At 46.3% G+C, this 21885-nt stretch overlaps 2 protein-coding genes across 3 annotated transcripts in view; one reads left to right on the top strand and one right to left on the bottom strand.

The window, feature by feature from the left end:
• Positions 1 to 618: 618 nt before the first annotated feature.
• On the bottom strand, positions 619 to 7892 carry RNF222 (ring finger protein 222). Of its 2 annotated transcripts, none has more exons than XM_090291147.1 (3): positions 7791 to 7892; positions 3540 to 4011; positions 619 to 3168 (listed from the first exon to the last, which is right to left on the bottom strand). In XM_090291147.1, the coding sequence occupies exon 3, from the start codon at positions 3139 to 3141 to the stop codon at positions 2506 to 2508; it is 636 nt and encodes a 211-aa protein (XP_090147273.1). In that variant the 5' UTR covers positions 3142 to 3168; positions 3540 to 4011; positions 7791 to 7892; the 3' UTR covers positions 619 to 2505. The 2 variants fall into 2 exon arrangements, with proteins under 2 accessions (XP_090147273.1, XP_090147274.1); XM_090291148.1 differs by having other exon boundaries at positions 3540 to 3753.
• Positions 7893 to 21001: 13109 nt separating this feature from the next.
• Positions 21002 to 21885, top strand: part of NDEL1 (nudE neurodevelopment protein 1 like 1) — a 50834-nt gene continuing 49950 nt past the window's right edge. Inside the window, exon 1 of the mRNA XM_090291067.1 lies at positions 21002 to 21062. The gene's annotated coding sequence lies outside the window, so the exon portion shown is untranslated. The remainder of the gene's footprint in view (positions 21063 to 21885) is intronic.

Below are 21885 nucleotides of genomic sequence, written 5' to 3'. Positions count from 1 at the left end.
TTTTTTCTATCAGCCAATGTATCTTGGAGACTTCCATGTCAGCTCATAGACTTCTTCCTTGTTCTTTTTACAGCTGCACAGTAGTCCCTGCACCTCAAGTTTTACAGCCAGTCCCCACTGATTGGCATGTAGGGTTTCCCCAGTCCTTTGTTATTATGAGCAATGCTGCAGTTATATAACATTATATATATGTTACTGCCGTATATGCAAGTATGTCTGTTGAATACATTTGTAGAACAGAAATTGCTGGGTCAAAGTGGAAATTTTGATAGATAATGTCAAATTTGCCTTCCTAGGGGTTTTTACCAATATACATTCCCATTACCTCTCCTGCTTCCCCTCAGCTCTGTCAGCAGAGTGCGTTTTGAAACTTTCAGGGTTTGACAAACTCATGGGTAAAAGACTAGCTTTTTAAAAAAACTAATAGGTATGCCAGCAGAATTTTAATATGCATTTCCTTCACAGGTGTGTCTGAATAAAGGTTTAAGAGCCATTTGCATTTGTACTTTCAAATTCTCTTTTCCATCTAAAGTGAGTTGTCTTAGAAGTCCAAGCTCAGAGCTTCCCACTAGCATTTAGCAATGTCTCTGGAATCTTTGAGAAAATATATAGCTTTATTTAAAAAATAGCTTTTGACATTCTTTGAAAAACAAAAATAAGTGCCATCTACAAGTCACTGCTGAATAATAAGAAAACACTACAGGCATTTTGAAATTAATTTTTGACAAACAACAGAATATGAAGACTAAAATCAGGTCCCCAGAAATTCATGACATTGTTTAAAGAGGCCTGGCTGAGGTTAAAACAGACTCATTAAGAGTCTTCGTAAATTTAACATTTTTATTCCTATTATAAATATTTTCCCCATGAATCCACCTGTATCCCCCCAAATAGCACCTACGCTTTTCTCTAGTCTTGAAAAGAGCAGAAAGAAATCCGCACGTGCTTCAAATCAACCCTCCCTATGTCCCGAATAGTTTCTGTAGCGTGGATCCCACTCCCTAATGGTTCCCAAATGACAACCACTTCAGGAATCTGGGAACTAGATAAGAGGCAGAGTGTTATTTCTTTCCCCATGGAAAGCAGACTGCCTGCCCAGAGAGGTACAGGTTGTGGAGGGCTCAGCTGTTGGCTCACCTGGATTGCAAACAACCACTTATATGAGAGAATAGCTGGAGGGGTTTTTGCTTGTTTGTTTTTAACTCTCAAATTAATTTAAGATTATGACCCTTGGACTTATGGGCAGAAAATAGTTGTTCCCCAATGACTTGCTCCCTGGTGGTCCTCATCAAGGACCCCAGCACAGTCCAGGGTTGGGCCCCAGGTGAAGAGGCCTCGCCCAGCGGCTGACAGCACCTGGGTTTCAGGAGTCGTTGAGACTTAGTGGCCCTGACAAGCACAGCTGTTTTCTTCCCCACCCTTCCTTACCCAGCCCAGCCTGAGAATCCACCTCAAAACTGGCCCAGCTGGTGTGGCCTCTAATGAGTGGCTGGGTCACGAGGAGGAGGACCTGGACTGGGAGAGAGGTGGGAGCCTCCAGGGGTTAATTTCCCACATAGTTCTCAGCTGATTCAAGTCTCCACCATTAGGCTTCTCCTGGCCTCCCCGCCTTCCAATCTGTCCTTGACAACCCCAAACTTGTAATTTGGACCATTCCTTGGACCTGGAAGGCTTGGGGACAGCTCCGGCTGTGTTTGTGGGTCATTCCGTTGGCTTCGGCTTCTATCAACAGACTCCTGTTGCCCGATGTGGCCTCGGCTCCCCGGGAAGACCCTTTTCTGTTACTTCCCCCAGAAATCCTGGGCCACAGCCTCTGAGATCAGCAACTTCCTTGAGGAAGTACCCTTTCCAGGCTGGCAGTTTGTGGGTGGGGAGGACTCAGGGGTGGGAAGCTACACAATGGCCCAGCTGTGAGGGTCATGGATGGGTTCTGAGGTCCTGGGAAGCACATGTGCTCTCAGCCCCTGTGTGACCCCTTCCGTCTGTGAGAACAAACTAGAGAATTCTGACCCGCAGGAGTCCTGCCATTGGGCCCTCGCCCAGCAGAATTCCTTTTCCCCGCATGGGAACCCCACCAGGCTTCAGGTAGGTCACCTGGCAGATAAGGCTACACTTCAGGGCTGGCAGCCCGACACACAGGAAGGGGCAACCACCCATCTTCTCACCTTGCTCAGTTCTAGCCTGGAGAGCCGGGAGTTTCCATTTCAGTTGGGAGCTCAGGTACTCAGCTGAGCTCTAGCCTCCGAGGTCACCAGCCCCCAGCTTCCCTGTCATGCCTGAACCCCTGCTGGGAGCAAGCAGCTGGAGGTGAGGAGATGCCACCATAGTTTCAGTAGCACCATCTTAATGCCCTCCTTCTGCCCCAGGTCTCCCCTCTGCCCACTCGTCCCTCAGGGCGTGGTTGGTGAGGCCTGCACTGGGGGGCCTCCCAGGCCGTGGCCAGCCCGGTGGGGTGAAGTGGGGCGGTTTCCAGAGTAGCTCTCAGGCCGGGCCTTGCTGGCTGGCTCATGCCTGCTTCCTCACCAGCAGCACCCAGGGCAAGATAGCAGCCACCACAGCCACCACAGCGATGAGGGTGATGAGAAGCAGGGCCCGAGAGCGGCAGCAGAATGACCGGGTGGAGCTGGGCACTGGGGACGCCTCTGAGAACTCTGCCAGGCTGCGCCTCGGCAGGACACTGTCCTGCTCCCCCAGGGGCATCCCATGGCGGCTGATGATGAAGATCTGAGGCTCCCGGGGCAGGCTGGGCAGTAAGTCCAAGGGGGGCTGGGTGCTCTGACCTGGGGATGCTCTCCAGAGAGGCTGGGAGGTAGCCAAGGGGTTTGTTTGGCCCAGGGTGCGCGACGGTGGCCCAGAGGGCAGGCCCATAGGCACAGCCAGGGTCTGGGAGCTCTTGTCCAGCATGGAGGGCCAGCGGGAGCTCTTCTTGCTGAGGAAGGTGACGTAGCGGCAGATGGGGCAGACGATGGTCCTCTGGACCTGCCCGTCCACGCGGGTGGAGAGCAGGTACTTGACAAGACAGTCATGGCAGAACACGTGGCCACAGCTCAGCGTCCGGCTGGCACCCTCCAGGTCCCGGAACTTCTCATAGCACACGGGGCACTCGCTGCCTGCGCTGTCCTTGCTCTCCCCTTCTGACATGGCTGCCCTGGGAAGGCAGGGCCTCCGCTGTGGGTGAGAAAAGCTGTGCACATTAGTGCCGTTTTCCTCCTTTGCTCCCGGACTCCCTTCTACACTCCTGCTTCCACGGCTTGCTTCTTCCCTTTCTCCTAGGCTCCTGTCCCTCCACCCCACCCCCTTTCTTCTGCTGCTGCTCCTCCTCCATGGCCTACCTGAATTAACCCAGACCTAGAGCCTAAGACCCTTAGGAAGAGATGAAGGGGCGCCTCTGGAAGGGGGGATTGGGAGACAGGTAGTGAGAGATCCCAGCCCAGCCACATTGACTCTGGAAGCAGTTGCACGGAGTGTGACTGAGGTGTAGCTTCCCTGATACCTCGCCTCAACCATGACATGCACCCACGGTGAGCTCACCACCTCACCTGCTTCCTTGCTGGAGTGAAGGCAGGTAGACCCAGGTCCCAGGAGAAGCAGGTGGCTGAGTGGATGCTCCCCCAGCCTCAGTCCAGGCCCCAATGGGGGCCAGTGCCCAGAGTGGCTGTTTTCCAGACAAGCCTCTGCTGTTCTTCAATCTCCCTGCTCAGGGGTAGCTTGATCCATTGGTTCGTATCCAGCCGTTGGTTGCATTCCTCTGTGCTATGTGTGGTGGTAAAGCAACGACTGTTTTGAAAATAAGGCACAGAACCTACACATCCAAATGCCTGCTGGCCCTCTGCATAGTCACCTCAGGAAGCTGTCGGCTCATTCTCCACCTGTCACAGCTCAGTCATTCTTCAAACTCTTCTAAGAGGGCTGCCTGAGAACCTTCTTATAATTCTCAGGAAAGACAGATTTTCATCCTCCTTGTATATGTCTGGTATTGTGAAAATGGCCAAAAGTCCTTGGGAGACAAGCCTGGTGGGAAAGTTAATGAATGCTCTAGTGGCATGATACGGTTTTAAATCAAAGATATGGAGTCACTATGAAGTTACATTGTGGGTTTTAAATATTATTTGAGCCCTGGGTTGGGTAGCTCAGCTTGTCAGAGCATTGTCCTAACACACCAAGGTTTCAGGTTTGATTCCCAGGTCAGAGCACATGCGAGAATCAACCAATAAATGCATAAATAAGTGTAACAACAAATGGAGGTTTCTTTCTCTCCCTCTCTCTAACATCACTCAGTCAATCAATCAATCAATAAAAATTAAAAAATATTATCTGAGAGCAAAGCAGAGGCTCCAAAAATGTCCTCACCAATGGCAGAATTGTTGGATTAGGGACACAGCTCTGCAAGATGGTGACCTGGAAGGGAAATACCCAAGTATCCTCATTTAAAAGTCCCCAATATCACAACTATGTAGTCTAAACTCACCTAGAACAGCCCTTTTGGGAACCTGTTACAGTTACTTGATACGTTCTTTCATCAATGACAAAGGACCCCTGGACACACTGACAAATAGAACTGAGAGATGACATGATGACAACAAGATTACTTAATGGGAGGACAACTGTAGTTTGTCAAATCACAAATCTTTTGAAATTTCTTCCCTCTCTTGGCTTGGTTCCAAGTCCATTTTGCCAAATTGAAAACGTCCCATAACTAAGAGGGAGCAAAATATGTAAAGCTAATTTCTCAACAAAAGCCTGATGAAATTTGGGATAGGGGACCTGGGACCCTGCAGACAGCACCAAAGCCTTTGCAGGGGTTTTCAAGCTTCAGTTTCTGAGGTTGTCAGTGTGACCCCAGGTAGGGGGTGGAGGTTGCAACTGCTCAGACTCTGGAGCTGGGTCCAGATCCTTGATATACCCCTTACTGTCTTAGGTAAGTTCTTTAACCTGTCTGAGCCTCAGTTTTCCATCTGTAAGATGGGGCTGATAATAATACCACCCTCCTCTCAGAGTGGTTCAGAGTATTAAGCAAGCTAATGTGAATAAAGAGCCTGGCACAAAGTAAGTGCTCAATAAAAGATAGGTGTCATTGTTCAGGCAGGCCAAATCCTCTCCCTGCCCAGCATCTGCCTCCCCTTCCTTTCCTCTTCTCTCCAGATGCTCCTTATTATGTAGTTGACTGAAAAATTATATATCCCTCCCAGAAGTCAGTTTCCTTCAGATTAAAACAATTGAACAAGATGACACTATATTAGGTAGGTGATGGCAATAGATAAAAATTAAGATGGTAGTGTCAGTTATTTTTGTTTCATAATGCCTATAAACATCTAAATGAAACAAGTTATTCTCAGACTGACCATGATTTTCTTAAGCCAACCAACTGCTAGCATATCCTCCTATGTTTCATAACTCCCTTCAGGCATATGGTGGTAATTAATTCCATCCAACCATCCACACATCCATCCATTCATCATTCATCCATCTATGTTTATCCATCCATTCTTCCTTCCATCCACCTACCCATTCATCCATCCATTCAATTATTCAATCAAGCACCTGCTGCATGCTGGGTATTCAGCCAGGCATTGGAAATAAGCAGTGATTAAGAAAGTCCTTCATGAAATGGCAACAAAACTCACAACTATCAACAACAGAATCTAAAAAATAAAAACAAAAAAACAAACTAATCAAACAACCAGAAGAGGAACAGAATCATAGGTGTGGAGATCATTTGGAGGGTTATCAGCTGGCAGGGAGGGAATGGGAAGAAATGGGGAAGTGGTGCAGGGACTAAGAAGCATAATTGGTAGGCTTAAAATAGACAGGGGGAAGTTAAGATTAGCACGGGAAAGGGTGAAGCCAAAGAACTTACATGCACGACCCATGGACATGAACTAAGAGAGGTGGGATTACTGGAGGGAAGGGGAGTAAATGGGTGGAGGAGAGTAAAGGGAAAAGAATTTGGGACAACTGTAATAGCATAATCAATAAAATATACTAAAAAAGCGAAAGGAAGTCCTCATGAAACTTTGGAGCCTAGTAGACATTTATACATTTTCTTGAAAGATTTTTTTTTTTAAAGGAGGAATGATGATCAATAGCTTAAGTTGTCTGGGTAACTGAAGGGTAGAAATCAAGATAGGCAAGAGAATTAAAACAAATAGATGAGAGAACACTATGGAAGAAAGGACTTTTGAGGTCATTTAGTTAAATATAGTTTTATAGGTGAGTAGATCCAGGTCCAGAGAGGGGAAAATGATTTGCCTCAGGTCACCTGGGAAGGTAATGGAGAGGGAGATGGCAGAGGAGAGAGAGAAGATTCCGTAGGTTATATAGAGAACATTATTAGACTCAATGAATAGATTGGGTGAATAGATATTAGCCAAGTCAGGAAGCACTGTTGTCCTTGGGATGAGCAGGGTGAGCAGGGCAGGAGTGGCTGGGGGGGAGGCAGGGCAGAGAAGAAACTCCATTTTTCATGTGAGTTTTTTGAAAAGTAAAAGAGGATTCACAGGATGCAAAAGACATCCCAGTTCCCACTGATGGCTCCTCTGGGCTGTCCTTTCTCCTTCCTGTGCTTCAGGGAGGCATGCCATTCGTGCCTGGACAGTGCCACCCTCCTTCCCCACCTTCTTCTCACCTCCCTTTCTCAGTCTTTCCCTGAGCCCAACCTCCTTGTGTCCCTCCCTTTCTCTTAATTCCACTTCGTTCTTTTCCTTGAGTTCTTCTTATCAGCCTGTTTCTGTCTCAGGTGCTGGGGTAGGGGAGAAGGCAGCAGGAGAATTGCAAGGAGCACGATCTGGTTGGGGCACAAACTAGCTAAATAACAATGCAAGACATTATCTGCCAGAAGGCACCGCCATTGGTGCTTTAGGAAACTGTGGGGAGAGAGGGCTGGGAAGTCTTCCCAGGTGAGGTGGGACCAGTGTCGAGCTCATAACAAATAATTACAACAGCGACTATTTATTGAACACTAATTATGTGCTTGGCATTTTGCATGCCTTCCTCATTTAATTCTGACAACTCTGGGAGGTAGGTATTATCTCCATTTTACAGATGAGGGAACCGAGGCTCAGGGCTTAAGTTAAGTAACTTGGTCAAAGTCACACTGGCAGTTCAGGGCAGCCCCAGGATGGGCAGCCCGCGCTATCAGGTACTACTGCCTCCAGCAAGGGCTCAGATGCACCTCCATGAGCAAGACAACAGAATAGGATGTCCCAAACCTCATCGCCCCACAGAAACACTGACTTAACAAATATCCAGAGATGAAAATACCTCACAAGGGCTCCAGAATCCAGTTGTACATATTATCTATGTTCAGTTTTTTGTATGTCAATCATACCTCATTCGGTGTAGTGTTTTTTTTTTAAAAAGGAAGAGATGAAGAAGCATCAGTGGAAAAATGGCTACCCAGCTTCTCTTCTCAGAGTGACTCTAAACAGAGCTGCCACTCCAGTGGCCTGTGAGGCAGGGGAGGGCAACCACTGGCCCGAGGGGCTGACCTCACGAAACCCTGTGCCCAGCTTCACCCACAGCAGCAGCCCACTGTGAGGACTGCTTGGGGTGTCATCAGCCCAGGGACTCCCTCCCCCCTACCTTGGAACCGTGAGGCTGTGAGGGAGAAGCCCTGGAGTTTCAGCTATGACCATCCCATGACACCACACACACACACACACACACACACACACACACACACACACACACACACACACACTCCTGCATCACTCCAGCTTCAGTCCAGAACCTTGCCAACCTCCGCCTGGATCCTGCTCCTTTCCCGCCCCCAGCTGGGTCCCCGGACTCACTTTGGCTGAGGCCAGGAAGAGCAGTATCCACCTCTCCACCCGGGACCTCTTTAGGGCAGATCTGAGCCACCCAGAGGTGCTGGGCAGGCAGCACGCCCTCCTGCTGCTGTCACTGTGACAGCTGCCGCTGAGGCATTTCCTAATGAGTGAGCTGGTCGGGAGGACAGCGCCAGGAAGTGAATGTCGCCCAACTCGTTTGAGGCCAGGAGGCTCTTGGCATTGCCCAGGGCTTTGGCAGCTGCTGGGTCATGTGGTCTTGATGAGGCTGCTGGGAGCGGAGACCCTGGACTGAAGAGGAGCCCAGAGAGAGGTGCTCCAGATAGGCAGAGGGTCTCAGGAGGAGGCAGTGACCCAAAACCACTTTGACTGAGGCTCTGCAGAGATGGGTCTTCCCATTCCAGCAAGAAGACAGTCACATTCAGTCTTCCACTCTCCTGGACCCATGTTAGTGATTCTCCTCCACCCCCCTGCTCCTCTGCCATGCCCAGGGTGAAGGGGTCAGGCCACCCTCAGGAAGACTGTGATACCCAAAGTCACATACAGATATCTGGGTGATGTGCCTGTGTGTATTTGTCATTCATCACATGCTCAAAGGGGCCCAGAGCTCCAAAAGGCCAAACACCACTGGGCTAAAGAATGAGGTGGAATAAAACCAATGAATTAGAAACTCATACCTGCATGGCGAGAAGTCCCTGATATCATGTGAAACAGAAGTAAGTTTCAGAACAGTCTGTAGAATATGATTCTATTTATAGAAGTAATAATAATGTATAATTTTTATAGAGAAAAATCTGGAAGGAGATACATTAAACTCGATAATAATTATCTCTAGAAGGATGTTCTACCTTAAGCATTCCTGTTACTTGAATTTTCACCCTGCACATGTGTTTCTTTCATGATCAGAAAAACCAACAAACAAAAAACCCAAAACAATCAAGATAAGGCAGGAGCAAAGCCATGAGGACTGGAAACCATTTGGGGGGATTCTCTCTCAGCCCTCTGAGGACTGGAGGACAACTCATCAATAAGTTGTTTTTCTTCTGAAGAAAAAAGGAGGTTCCTGGATCCAAAGCACAGTCAGGTATGTGTGTGACGCCATAGGGTGACCCAGGATGGCCCCTCACCCATCCAGCCAACCATGGCTGCCTTGAGGCTAGTTGGGAGGACAGTCAGGCCACATTGCTCAGGACATGGGGATGGATGGGTACCAACTGATATGGCAGCCTCTCATGTTCTTTCTCCAGAAGCTGAATATGAGAAGTCCCAGACTGTCCGAGATTTAGCAAATAGAAAGACTGACTGCCCAGATAAATTGATAAATATTTCAGATAAGCAACAAATAACTTTTAGTATAAGTATGCTCAGTGCACTATTTGGGACCTAATTATAAAAATATTTATTGTTTTATCCAAAACTGAAATTTCACTGGGCATCCTATATTCATTTTGCAACTCTAGTCCCAGAGGGCTTCCCAAATTTCTCTCCTTCCATTAGCTCCATGCCCCTTTGACAGTGTGACAGTGTGGCTCATGACTCTGCTAGGACTTCCTGAGGGGTTCCTGAAAAGGAATCCCCGTGCGTCCCCTGGGTAGGGGGACTATCTTTAGACTCAGACTAATATGAAATTTCTGAGGCCCCCAAATCTTTTCCACTAGCCCTGCCATGAAGCTTAACTTTGAAGATTACTTTGAATATATAAATATTTATTATTATACATAATAATAAATGCTTTGTGCTTCAAAATAAGAATTTCACTTTTAAAATTATATATACATGTGCATAACTATATGTATAAGTACACACACACACACACACACACACACAAGCTTAGCTGAGAGTGTAAATATACCAGCCACAGAAATCTTAGCTTGACTTTATTTATCAGTTAGGTCTAACCATTTAACAAGGTCTTGAGAGAGGGGGACAGAGGGCTGTTAAGTTTTGACAAGCAGAGGGGAATTTGTAATCAGGAAAGGTTGAGAGCCAGAAGGATCTACACTATGTGTTTTGATAGTAGGGATCTCTGGGAAATTGAGATTGGCACAGGAGCATTCACAAGTGCTGTGTGTATATTTATATAAAGGGAAAGTGCTCTGTACTTTTGGGTAAGTTACTTAATCCCTTTGTGCCTGAAAAGTGGGGGTAATAATGGAGACCATTTTGGTCTATAGGATTGTGATGATTAAACGAATGGATGTAAATAATGTTCCTGGAACCACACCTCTTACGCATTCAGGTCTCCATCAATGTTATCTTCCATTATCATCACTGTTGTCATCATCATCATCATCATCATCATCATCATCGTGGCAAAGAAAGAAGGTGAAAGAGAGGCAACAGGACCTGAATACCTCCTACATCAAGGGGCCTGGCCAATCTGGTCCTGACGTGGTGAATTCGGTGCCTGTAGCAACCCTCACCTCCCATTTTAGAGTGTCCTGTTTTCCCAGCAGAGAGCACAGATGCGGTGTGAATGATGCTAGACTAGTTTTCAGCTTAGGGAGGGATGGGACCAGCGGCCTCTGTTCCGTTTGTGCCACATCGGAGGGTTGTGTCCAGTTCTGGAGTCACATTAGTGGTCATGTTGCCGAGGCACTGAGGCATGTCCTGGCCATGAGGCCAGACAGGATGGGGATGGGTCTGGAGACCATTTTGGACCCATAAGATAGACCTTCTTTGGAGAGGCCTCTCTGACATAGGGAGCTGCTGGACAAGGGAGACCCCAGCTGAGGCTGACTGACCGCCAACCGACTGCAGGTCTGGTTTCTGTGTGGGATAAATAGCGGCACCAGGATAAAAGTTCCCAAATGCCATGGCCACCTGGAGAACTGATTAAAAATACAGGTTTCCAGGCTCTGTTTCAGGACTTAGCAGGTCTTGGGAGTGGACTAAGAAACTATATTTGCTTTTTAATTGGATGGATAAATGACATATGATAACACATTAATAGGACATGCTAATGGTGAAATCTAAGTATTGGATATATGGGTTCTCATGGCAAAATTCTTTCAACTTTGCTCTATGTTCAGAAATTGTCATAATAAATACTGAAATATATTAATTTCTTTTGAAATTTATTTATTGTTTTGAAAGGGAGAGAAAAACATCAATTTGTTGTTCCACTTATTTATGCATTTATTGGTTGCTTCTTGTATGTTCCCTGACTCGGGATTGTATTGAGACAATACTCTGACCAACTGAGCTATCCAGCCAGGGCAACAATTAAATTTCTTGAATAAGTAATACATTCAGATGATTAAAAGATGAAAGGTGGTAAAAGACCTGCAGTGAGGATTCTCTCCCCTCATTTTTCCCTGTCTGCCCATTTCCTGTGCATCTCAATAGGCAGCTACTAACTCATACCCATCAGGATAGCTACTATAAAACAAACAAACAGAAAATAACAAATGTTAGCAAGAATGGGCAGAAATTCTAACTCTCATGCACTGCTGGCAGGAATGTAAATTGGTCCAGTCATTATGGAAAACATGATGGTTCCTCGAAAAATTAAAAATAGAATTACCATATGAGCCAGCAATTCCACTTCTGGGTATCTACCTCAAAGAATTGAAAGCATGGACCTTAGCAGATATTTGTACAACCATGTTCATAGCAGCATTATTCCCAGAACCCAATTTGTGTCCATTGACAGATAAATGGATAAACAAAATGTGATAAACACATCGAATGGAATACTATCCAGTCCTAAAAGAGAAGGAAATTCTGACACATGCTGCAACATCACGCTGTGTAAAATAAGCCCATCACAAAAGCACAGATGTCATGTGATCTCACTTATATGTGGCACCTAGAGTAGTCAAATTCGTAGAGACAGAAAGTAGAGTGGTGCTTGCCAGGGGGAACAGAGAGTTAGTGTTTAATGGGGACAGAGTTTGTGTTTGGGAAGAAGAAAGTGTTCTGGAGATTATAGGGGTGATGCTACACAACAATGTGAATGCATTTAATGCTACCAAACTATATACTGAAAAATGGTTAAGATGGTAAATTTTTACCACAATTTTTAAAAAAGGTAAGGACTGTCATTGACGGTTATTCTTGTGCATTTTATTTATCTTTATAGCTACAGGAGTGACTACAGATACAGATTTGTATCGCCCCCTTCTTTACCGAAAGACAGTGTGCCACATGCATCCTTCTGCCTCTTGCTTGTCTTACTTGACACTACACCTTGGAGTTTTCTCCTTTATCAGCACATGACGGTCTGAGTTTTTGGAATCCGAGTTTTAAGCATCCTCTCCAGGTAATGTCAAGGGGTGGCCTGTTTGGAAAGCTCTAGCTTGGGAGATGGCTGGGTCCTGGAGTAGCTTGGATAGATGCTCCTTCCTCCATAGGTGGACCAGAAGCTGAGGCAGCTCTTCCAGACAGAGACACTCCTCTGTCCCCACCACCTTCCAGTGTCCCACTGTAGCATTCTCCACACCAGCATCCCTAGGGAAGGGGGATCCCCACCAGTCCTGGCTTTCCTGCGCCTCTGGAGGGACTCCGGGTGTTCAGCAGCAGGGACACTCGTCAGCTCTCTGTTCCACTTACCCCACGTGGAGACAGGGTCAGGGCAGTAGGCAGGGGCCACCCTAAGAGAATAGAGTCACTCATGCCGTTCAGAACCATATGCCAGGGCCAAAACTTTAATGAGGGTAAAAGTGAGTTACCCCAAATATCAAGGCAGAGGGGGTGGCAGCACCTGGGGAGCAAGTCTGGAGCCAGAAACCGCAGGCTGGGCCCTGAGGCAGTGAAGGGCAAAAGAGGTGGGGAAGAGGGAGAGGGAGAGTGTGACGATGGGTTAATGCCAACGTTTGTTAGGGCAGAGGCTCTTGGTCTTTTCATATCACTGCCACCTGTGAAAGGACATGACAATGATCTTCCCCACCTGCATGTGCTCTGTGGGATGCCTGGATCACTGACCAAGGCCTGATGCCCCAAGGACACTAAGGGCTGTGTGTGGTTTGGAGACAGGAAGCTGTTACAATGACTGCCCATATTTGGCCAGGGGCGGCTCAGTCAGTCCTGGCTCAGGATGAGATGAAATCCTGCAAGGGAGTGGGGGGAAGGGGGCCGTAAGCTGACTGTGCTCCTGTGCACACTCATGGTGGTTACCGTTAAGTGATATCCGTGGGGCAGGAGGTGGCATCTCTCTGCCATGAGTGTGTGCATGACCCTAGACCCTCCTTCCACCCTGCCTCCACTCGTCAGCATCTTGACTGAGCCAAAGAATGTGGGCAGATGGGAAAGCCTAACCAGGGAGGGCAGAAGGACCCCAAGGTGTGGAGTGGGGTGTCTTCTGGTTCCCAGGGAAGCGTGCAATAGGCTGAGGCTTCAGTAATCTGTCAGGATGCCCTGCTCACCTCCCTGCCACCTGCCAGCCAGCACAGTCAGGTTAGTTGAGGCCACACTCCCCACAGTGAGACCAGGGGAGGACGCGAGTTGGGTGCATCCCTGACTATCTCCTGACTCATTCGCAGCTGTATGGCCCTGGTCTGGTTTTAGCCAGCCCAGAGGCCTGCTTTAGGGGGCCAGTTCATTCATGCCCCTGTGAATTGCTTGGGTTCACCTCCTCACCTCAGGGCTGCACACACCTCTGAAATCTCTGTCTTATGTCCCCTTGGCCCCATTCCCTTGGACTCTCTCCCAGTACGTAGCCGGAGGCTGCTGGTAGTACAGGGGAAACCTGGGGCGTCTGAACAGAAAACAAAGACCCCCGTCTTCCAGGTTGATGCAGGCCCTGCCAGGGCACACGACTTTGTAGGTGGGATAAAGACTGCTTTCCATTCCCAGTTGGTCACCCCTTAGCCCTCGGCCTCTTAGCCCAACCTGCACCCCATAACCCAGCAGCCGCAGTGTCTTCACAGGTCTCACCTCATCCTCCCCTCCTCTGAAGACTTCCATGGCTCCCTACTGCCCTCAGCAGTACAAAGCCCATACTCCTCAACCAGTGCACAGGGCCCTCACTGTCTTGCCAAGACTCGCTCCAGATATGCCCTTCCCCTCGGCTGTCTCAGGTCACCCAGCATGGCCACAGGGGTGGCTCGAAGGCCTCAAGTTTTGGGGCTCTGGGATTTTTTTTCATGTTTTTTATTTTGTTTTTTGCTTTTTTCTGGCTGGAATGCCTTTCTACCTCATCACCTCCCCCTAGCATCTCCATATTTTAAGATCTTGAAGGAAGGAATCCTGGTATCTTTAGAGTTCAACCAATCAATGTCTCTTAAATGAAGAACTCTACCGTCCCAAGCCTAGGTCATGTGTGGGGCCTGGGGAAGGAGCTGTGGGCAAGGGAAGTTTGGGGATCACAGCCATTCTACTTTCTATTCTGCATCCCTTTGGAATTCAAGCCAAAATTCTCTCCCCAAAGTCATCGTGGACTGGGATGCCCTGGCTGGAGACAGGAGAAAGCCCGCCCCTGGGCCAGCACCTTCCTTGAGCTACTATATGCCAATGTTGTCTTTTAAAAAGCATGGTCTTGGGCAGGGTCTCCAGGAGGTGAGTCTGGGGAGGGGAGGGAAGATGCGCTGGAGAAGAGGAAGGGACTTGTGAAGGATTCTGGGGCTTTTGAAGAAGGAATCCCCTCCTTCAATACTTAATCTAGCCCTGGCTGGTGTGGCTCAGTTGGTTGGAGCATTGGCTTGCTCACCAAAAGGCTGCAGGTCAGGGCACATTCGGGTGGCAAGTGATGGATGTTTTTTTTCCCCCCTCTCTTTCTCTCCCTTCCTGTCTCTCTAAAACCAATAAATGTAAAAAATAAAATCAGTAAACATATCCTCAGATGAGGATTAAAAAAAAAAACACCTTCATCTAGTAGTTTGTTTTGGTAATTTTTGCTATATCAAAGTATCACAAGTAAAATTATTTACTTGATTAAAAAAAATTGAGCCCAGTTTTAAACATGAATACAGGGTGGGGCAAAAGTAGTCAATACATTTACAGTTGTCAGTATGCAAAACAGAGAATTTATTCTTGTGTTATTATTTATTAATTATTGTATTTTTTTTCATGCAAACAACTGTTCTATTTAGTCTCACCTCATTCTAAGCATCCATACCTGTGAAAACACAGGTCTGGTGTTCTAATATTTTTAATAAGCAGAGAATTAATACATACTGTTAAGTTAAAAAAAGGTTCGCTAGGGTACCACCTGAAGTCGTCCTGCGCACAGACCTTGGCGCGCACTGACTTGGGACGAATGAAGGATGACGGCCCGGGGAGCTAACCGACTTCTAGCATCTCGGAGTCTCAGAGCCAGGAAGAGGCCACCGCAGAAAGTTCACGGCTGAGCCCAAGGCTGGGTTTAAATGCCCGAGGGTCCTTTGGACGGGAAGCCACGGAGTGGGATCAGCCAAAAGAATCTGAGAAAAAGAGACAAATAGCTTGGACCTGAGGATGAAACTGGCAAGGACGGACGCCGACCCGCAGACGAAGGCGTGGGCTTCTCGAGGAGCCAGGGGAAGGGCACCCCGAGAACCGGGAGGTTCCGAGTCGCGCCCCCAGCCTCGCGGGCCAGCGTGGAGCTGCGCATGCGCCCTCACTGTTGTAAAGCACGCGCGCCTTTGAAATCGCCAACTCCAGGTTCGGAGATGCTCTGAGACAGCCAGGGGAAGGGAAGTTAAAGGAGAGAGCGCCGAGGTTTGTTCCCAGGATGGTCTGCGGCAGGAAGCCTGTCCCTCTCCCTGGGGGTGGCGGCAGGCTCAGGCTGGAGGGCTTGAAATAGTCTTTCTTTGATGGATTTACTGCGTCTTCACCCTTCATCGCAGAACGGAAAGCCTCCCTGACAGCTGAGAGGCCTCAGTGCTTGAGATGGGTAAGAGTTAGGAGTGTAAAAATATTTCTATCACTTCTGATATAAAAATAGCACTAATGTTGAGAAAAAACATGGGAAATTAATAAAAATATATGTGAAAAACAAAACATAAGCTCTACACCACTTCTACAGATAACATAAATATTTTGGCACTTAATCTTCCAGGCTTTCTGTGTAATAATGTATATATCATAAATGGTTATGTTAAAATAATTATATATTATGTAATACATAATTATAATATATACTACTTTATGACCTGATTTTTTCAGTTGTGATCTTGTGATCCCCACTAAACATTCTTTTACACCCTCATTTTCAATGGATGTAGTCATTTATTTAAATAATCTACTGATTTATAGTTGTTTTCAATGTCCCCTATTATAAAAACTCTGCAATAAGTGCTTTTATTGCAAAATCTTGGTATTTTACCTTAAAATAATTATTAGAAATGAAATCTATGCGTTAAAGTGCAGTATAAATGTAAAGACGAGTAATAAACACCATCAAATTTCCTCTCATAAAGGCTGTACCAATTTAGACGCCTGTCAGCAGACTCTTGTCACCCTCTCTCATCTTGCCTGGGTATTATTAAAACTGTATCTTCACAAAACAAAACACAAAAACAAAAACAAACTTAAAACCTTCCACTTCTCTCTGTCATCACTGTCAATATCCTAGCTCAAGATGCCATCGGCATCTTGTTTGGAAAGCCGCCACAGCCTCTTAACGTCCCTTCCTGCTCCTACCCGCCTCCCCTCGCCCCCCTTGGCTGTTTTCCACAGAACAGAATTAGTTTTTAAAAATGTACATTAGTTGACTTTTGCTTCTGGTCATGACAGAATGGTTTGTATCAGACTAGGATTCCTTTAGAGAAAAATGTAAAAACTAAATCACACACACACACACACACCCCTGTTTTAAGGCTTCAGAGAGTAGCCAGAGTGGGCAGAACTTAAGTAACCATGATTCTGTAAAAGAAAGAAAACTCTGAGGTGAGGGGATCTTCTATACTTATTTTCTTAAAGATTTTAAATTATTTTTAGAGAGAGAGGCAACGAGGAAGAGAGAGAGGGAGAGAAACATCATCCAGGGACTTGGCCCGCAACCCAGGCATGTGTCCTGACCAGGAATCAAACCAACAACCTCTCAGTTCACAGTCTGGCACTCAATCCACTGAGCCACACCAGCCAGGGTTCTATTTTTTTTTCTTAAGGAAATTCCTTAAGGAATTTGCTGATTTGCTTGGGAGGCATTGAAGTTGAGCAGAGAATGGTGACCTAAGGTTTCCGGGTTATCAAAAGGCTCAAAAATTGGAATTTAGGGTCTGACAAGAAAAAAGGATCTGGTAAGCACTGTGAGACTTCAGTTGAGACATCCGAAGGTCTATGACCCATGAATAAAGGCAATCCAGAAATAGACTGGCCCATTTCAAAGCTTGAAACACCTCAATTCCTCATTGGAGCAAATGATTTCACCCTACTCTGCTCAAAAAACAAAACAAAACAAGACAACAAACAAACCCCAGAAATTTACATTTCTTATGGAGAAATAACATCATCGAGAGGCTTTACAATTTTTCAATTTACCCAGCATCCAGAAATTAACAAAAATGAATAGACAACAAGCGGGACCCACAAAATCCAGAATTTATTTATTAAAAATTGTGTATTTATTCTTATATGTTTAAACTTCAGTTGTCTTCAAAGAACTTTCTGTTTGATGCAACACACCTATCAATATGTTTTTTTCCACTGCTCATAGCAGTTTTTTGAACTCATTGATTTTGATGCCTTTTAGTGCTTCTGCCGTTTTTTGTTTCACCTCTTCCACATCGGCAAAATGTTTCCCTGTGAGGACTTTTTTTTTTTTTAAATCCAGGGAAACAAACAAACAAAAAGTTCTTGGGGTGAGATTGGGTGAATAGGGAGGGTGGAGCATCGGGGGGGTGTCGTGCTGTTTTTGGTCAAAAACTGCTGAGCACCCAGCATGGCGTGGGCAGGCGCACCTGTAAATCACCCATTATACAATGGGCAAACATATTGAAGAAGTCATCAAAAAAAAAAATTTCACTGACGCCAAATGCGGCCTCTCACAACAACAATGCCAGCTGGTACACTGACACAGATAGGTTCCTAGAACACTCGCCTAGTGGGGGAAGCTTGTACTACAAGAGACCTGCCCTCCAGGAGATAATTCCCATTTTTGAGGCGGTTCTCCATCGTACACTAGGAGACAAGACCAAATAAACAAAAATAATGAGATTAAAATAGATTAAGAAAGTAGATGGAGAACTAGAAACGATTTTTTAAAAGGACCAGATGGAGCCTGACCAGTGTGGCTCAGGGGGCTGGTGTCATCCTACAAAGCCAAAGGTCACTGGTTTGATTCCTGGTCAGGACACATGTCTGGGTTGCTGACTAGGTCCCTGCTTCCTCCCTTATCTTCTCTCTAAAAATAAATAAATAAAATCTTTTAAAAAATATAAAAGAACCAAATGGAAATTCTAGAATTAAAAAATACAGTTACTGAAATAAAAACCTCTATAGATAATTTAACAGCAGGTTAGATATTAGTAGAAGAGAGGATTTAAAAATGGAAAGCTAGGTCAGTAGAAAATATTGTCTGAGGCATGGAATGGGTAAAAAAGCATGGAAAGTACAGAAAAGAGCATAAGAGAATGTGGAATGTGGTATAAAAGTCTACATACATTTAATTGGAGTTACTTAAGAGAGTGAATGACTGGTTCATTTGAAGAGTTAATTGATAACAGATGTTACGATATTAATGAAATGCTTTAAACCACAGATTCAAGAAACTCTACAAATCTTAAGTAAAAAAAAAAAAAAAAAAAAAAAATCCCCAACTAGGCACATTGTAGTAAAACTTCTGAAAACCAAAGACAAAAGAATTTCTAAAAATTGTCTGAGAAAAAAAAGACACATTACCTTTAGAGGAGCAATAATAATGACAGTTCATTTTCAAGAAAAATGATGGGATCCAGGAGACAGTTTTAAATATTTGTTCTTTGGTTAGAACGCTAAAGGCCTGGTTTGACCACTTGCTTTAACGTTAGTGAGGAGAGGTACGTTGACTTGTACGTTTTGCAATTAATAGGAGCTCAACAAATGCCTAATGATTTGAATTGAGAAGGTCAAGGGGCTAATATGCAAACAGGAGGTGCTACATTACTGTCATTGAGAGAATAGGGAGTTATCCGAACCCGTGACAGGCGTAGCGGATGGTGAATGTTTAAGGCCAAAAAAGGAGCAGAAATTAATCGGGCTGTGAAAAACTACAGGAATCCTCAAGATCAAACTCAGCCAGCTCAAACCCTTGAGCCGTTGCTCTGGGTGGGACCACAAAGGCAAAAATGTGTACGCATACCTAATTAAGACCAGCAGGTGGCGCTCCAAAGACGTCCCATTGCTACCCAGACTGCCAGGGCCAAGCTTGAGCACTGAGGAAGTGGAAACCAACGGAGGCATGGGGAGAATGCGAGCCCTAACTTCAAAGCACAGAGGTACCTGTGCTTCCTCCCAAAAGTCTAGAATCCTGAGTGTTTTTTATTTGTCTATGCTTGCTTTGATCATAGGTGCCTGTATAGAAACGTCAATTCAATTTAGACGAATGTGACTCAAACGTTGATGAGCAAATCAATCACCTCATTTTCTGGGAAAAAATGTAAATTATGATTCAGTAAAACTGGGGTGGGGCCCGAGGTTCTGCATGTCTAACAAGCTCTCTGGTGATAACTCACACTCAGTCATTCTAACATTTATAACACGCTGCCTGCAAGGTCCCCCATCTCTGTGCCACATGGGAGGTGGGAGTGAAGCAGACCTGGACTTTGCCCTCCAAGAGTTGACAGCTTCCTAGAGTAAAATCCCATTGTAATGTCTGTAATACCAGTTAGAGTGTGAACCCACTTACTGTGTGACCTTGGGCAAGTTGCATGACCTCTTTGGATCTCAGTCTCCTCATCTGTAAAATGGGAATAGTAACAGCCTCTACCTTAGAAAGTTATTTGAAGGGTAAAGCAGGATATTGTATGTAAAGCACTTAGCAGAGTGCCTGGCACATAATAAGCTTCAACAAAGCTTGGGGTACACTCAGAAAGCATGGAGTGAGGCAGGCAGCCCTGGAAGGGTGGTAAACTGGAGGAATGTGAGGGACGATCTTTAAAAAGGTGCAATTGCCTGAAAAGAGGGAAATTAGGGAAGAGAGGACAGAAAGTCAGGAGGAGGGTAGGCCTCCTGAGCAGGTGGCAAACGTAAGGGTTGCTTTTCAGTGAGGTATAAGGATACTGCAGGCTAAGCAGACTTCCTCCTGGAAATGGTAGGGTGGGTGGGAGCAGGACTTCAGGCAGAGGAAGCTTTGGCTTTCCGAACACTCCCCCACTTCACATGGTTCGGGGTTTTAGAGGATCGTGAGAGGGGCTTAGAGGAGCCAAAGGTCACCCTGGCCCGGCACTCATGCAAGGCTCCGCCGCAGCCTGCACAACCTGAGCCCCACTGCCGAGGGGAGTCAGCGCAGGTACCTCCGTGCTTTGAAGATGGTGGTATTTCCAGAGCACCTCCAAGATCTTCGAACATTGATAGACTAACTTCCAGTGTTCTGTGGAATGCTCCTGGGGATACAGAGACAAGTCCGTGTAGCCCCTACCCTCCCTGGGTGACCTTGGGGAGAGAAAACAGCATTCCTTCATGCGGGTGCTTCTCCTATACAGTATGCTGTGTTATTTATAACACACGAGACCTGCAGCTACCGTGGTGGCAACAGGTGTTCAGGGTGACGCTTCAGACCAAGGTGGTCTGATCTGATCTACACTGCAGGAGCAGCTCAGATTTGGAGCCACGGGAAAGGGGAGGGACACCACCAATTGGCAAACAGACAAAATGGACCATATGAAGCCAGTTACACACATTCTCATTTAAGCCTAAACAACACTGTGAAGTTAGTACTGGTGTCACCTCCGTTTCATAGATGAGGAGACTCAGAGATACAAGCAGCTCACTCACGGTCTCGCAGCTGAAAGTGGTAGGTGAAGTCTATGTGACTTTGTCCTCTCAAGTACCATGTACGTGCTATGCCAGGGTCTGTGCTTCTCCCCCCCTTGGTAAGTGAGAGCTCTTTCTCCTCCAAATACATGGGCAGGGGCATACACAGCTGCAGTGGAAGGGGGAATCTTGAAGGCCTGGCTAAAGAGGTAGGGTTTAAATGTCTTTATTCCTTTCCCCAGCGCTGGAGTCTTGCTCAACTTCAGCTGAGCAGCGAGGCGGGCATTGTTGCCTCACTTCTAGAAGGCAAACCCCAGCCTTCCTGGCCCAAACCCACTTCCTGTCCTTGTGTCTATTTTGTCAGAAGGTGACTCTCATGCTTCCTGTTGATTTCTGCTTTCTTTCAGCAGGCCCCTGTGTGCTGTGTTGATCTGATCAGCGAGGCCCGGGACAACGGACCAGGTATACTGGGACGGTGGGGGGTCTTCTGGAAGAAGGTCTGGGCCAGGTGAAGGATGGCCTTGGACACACCAGAGTCGGGGGCTCCTGGTGGTCTGAGGACCCTCTCTGTCCATGTTGGGGGACTGTCAAAGGCTAAGGTTACATTGTAAAGTTGGTAATGCTCCTGTGGGGGTGACACGAGAGTTTGCTTTGGTGGCTTCTTAAAATCACGTTGTGTGCCCACATTCTTCTAAGATCTCATCACCTTGATGTGCTTTTCTATTGCCTGGGCTGCCCAGGTAGCCCTGTTCTGGGGTGCAGAGAGTTTCTTGGATTCAGACAGGTTTATCTGGGACCGACGGGGACATAGTTGGTGTGATGCTTGAAATTCTGCTGAGCTGAGCAAGTGAGGGGCTGGTGATTAAGTACTGGCTCCTGTTTTACTAATGACTCAGTCACTTCGCTCCCCTCTGAGCCCGTTTCCTCTTCCACAAAATTACGAAATATCTCTCTCTTGTGGGATTTCTTGTGATGCTTCAGCACAATAATGATTGTGAAAGTGTTTTGTAAACTAAGATGGTATGCTTCAGGGTTTGAGGTTACTTCTATTTCATTTTCTACACGAAACTAGACTTTTTAAAATGACAGATAGTTGAAAAAATCCAGGTAATACAGAGAAAGTGAAAGTTTTTAGGTAATTCCATTTCCAAAGGTTACTATTAATTGTGGTAAAATATACATCACAAAAAATTTTGAAAAATTGGCCATTGTTAAGCGTGCAGTTTCTCACTGCCATCCATCTCCAGAACTGTTTTCGTCTTGCCAAACAGAAACCCTGTGCCCC

This window comes from Furipterus horrens, unplaced genomic scaffold, assembly GCF_987537825.1.
Source record: "Furipterus horrens unplaced genomic scaffold, mFurHor1.1.pri manual_scaffold_11, whole genome shotgun sequence".
Classification (NCBI taxonomy): domain Eukaryota; kingdom Metazoa; phylum Chordata; class Mammalia; order Chiroptera; family Furipteridae; genus Furipterus; species Furipterus horrens.
Note: the sequence above shows the minus strand (reverse complement) of the source record. Positions and strands in the feature narration are given on the sequence as shown.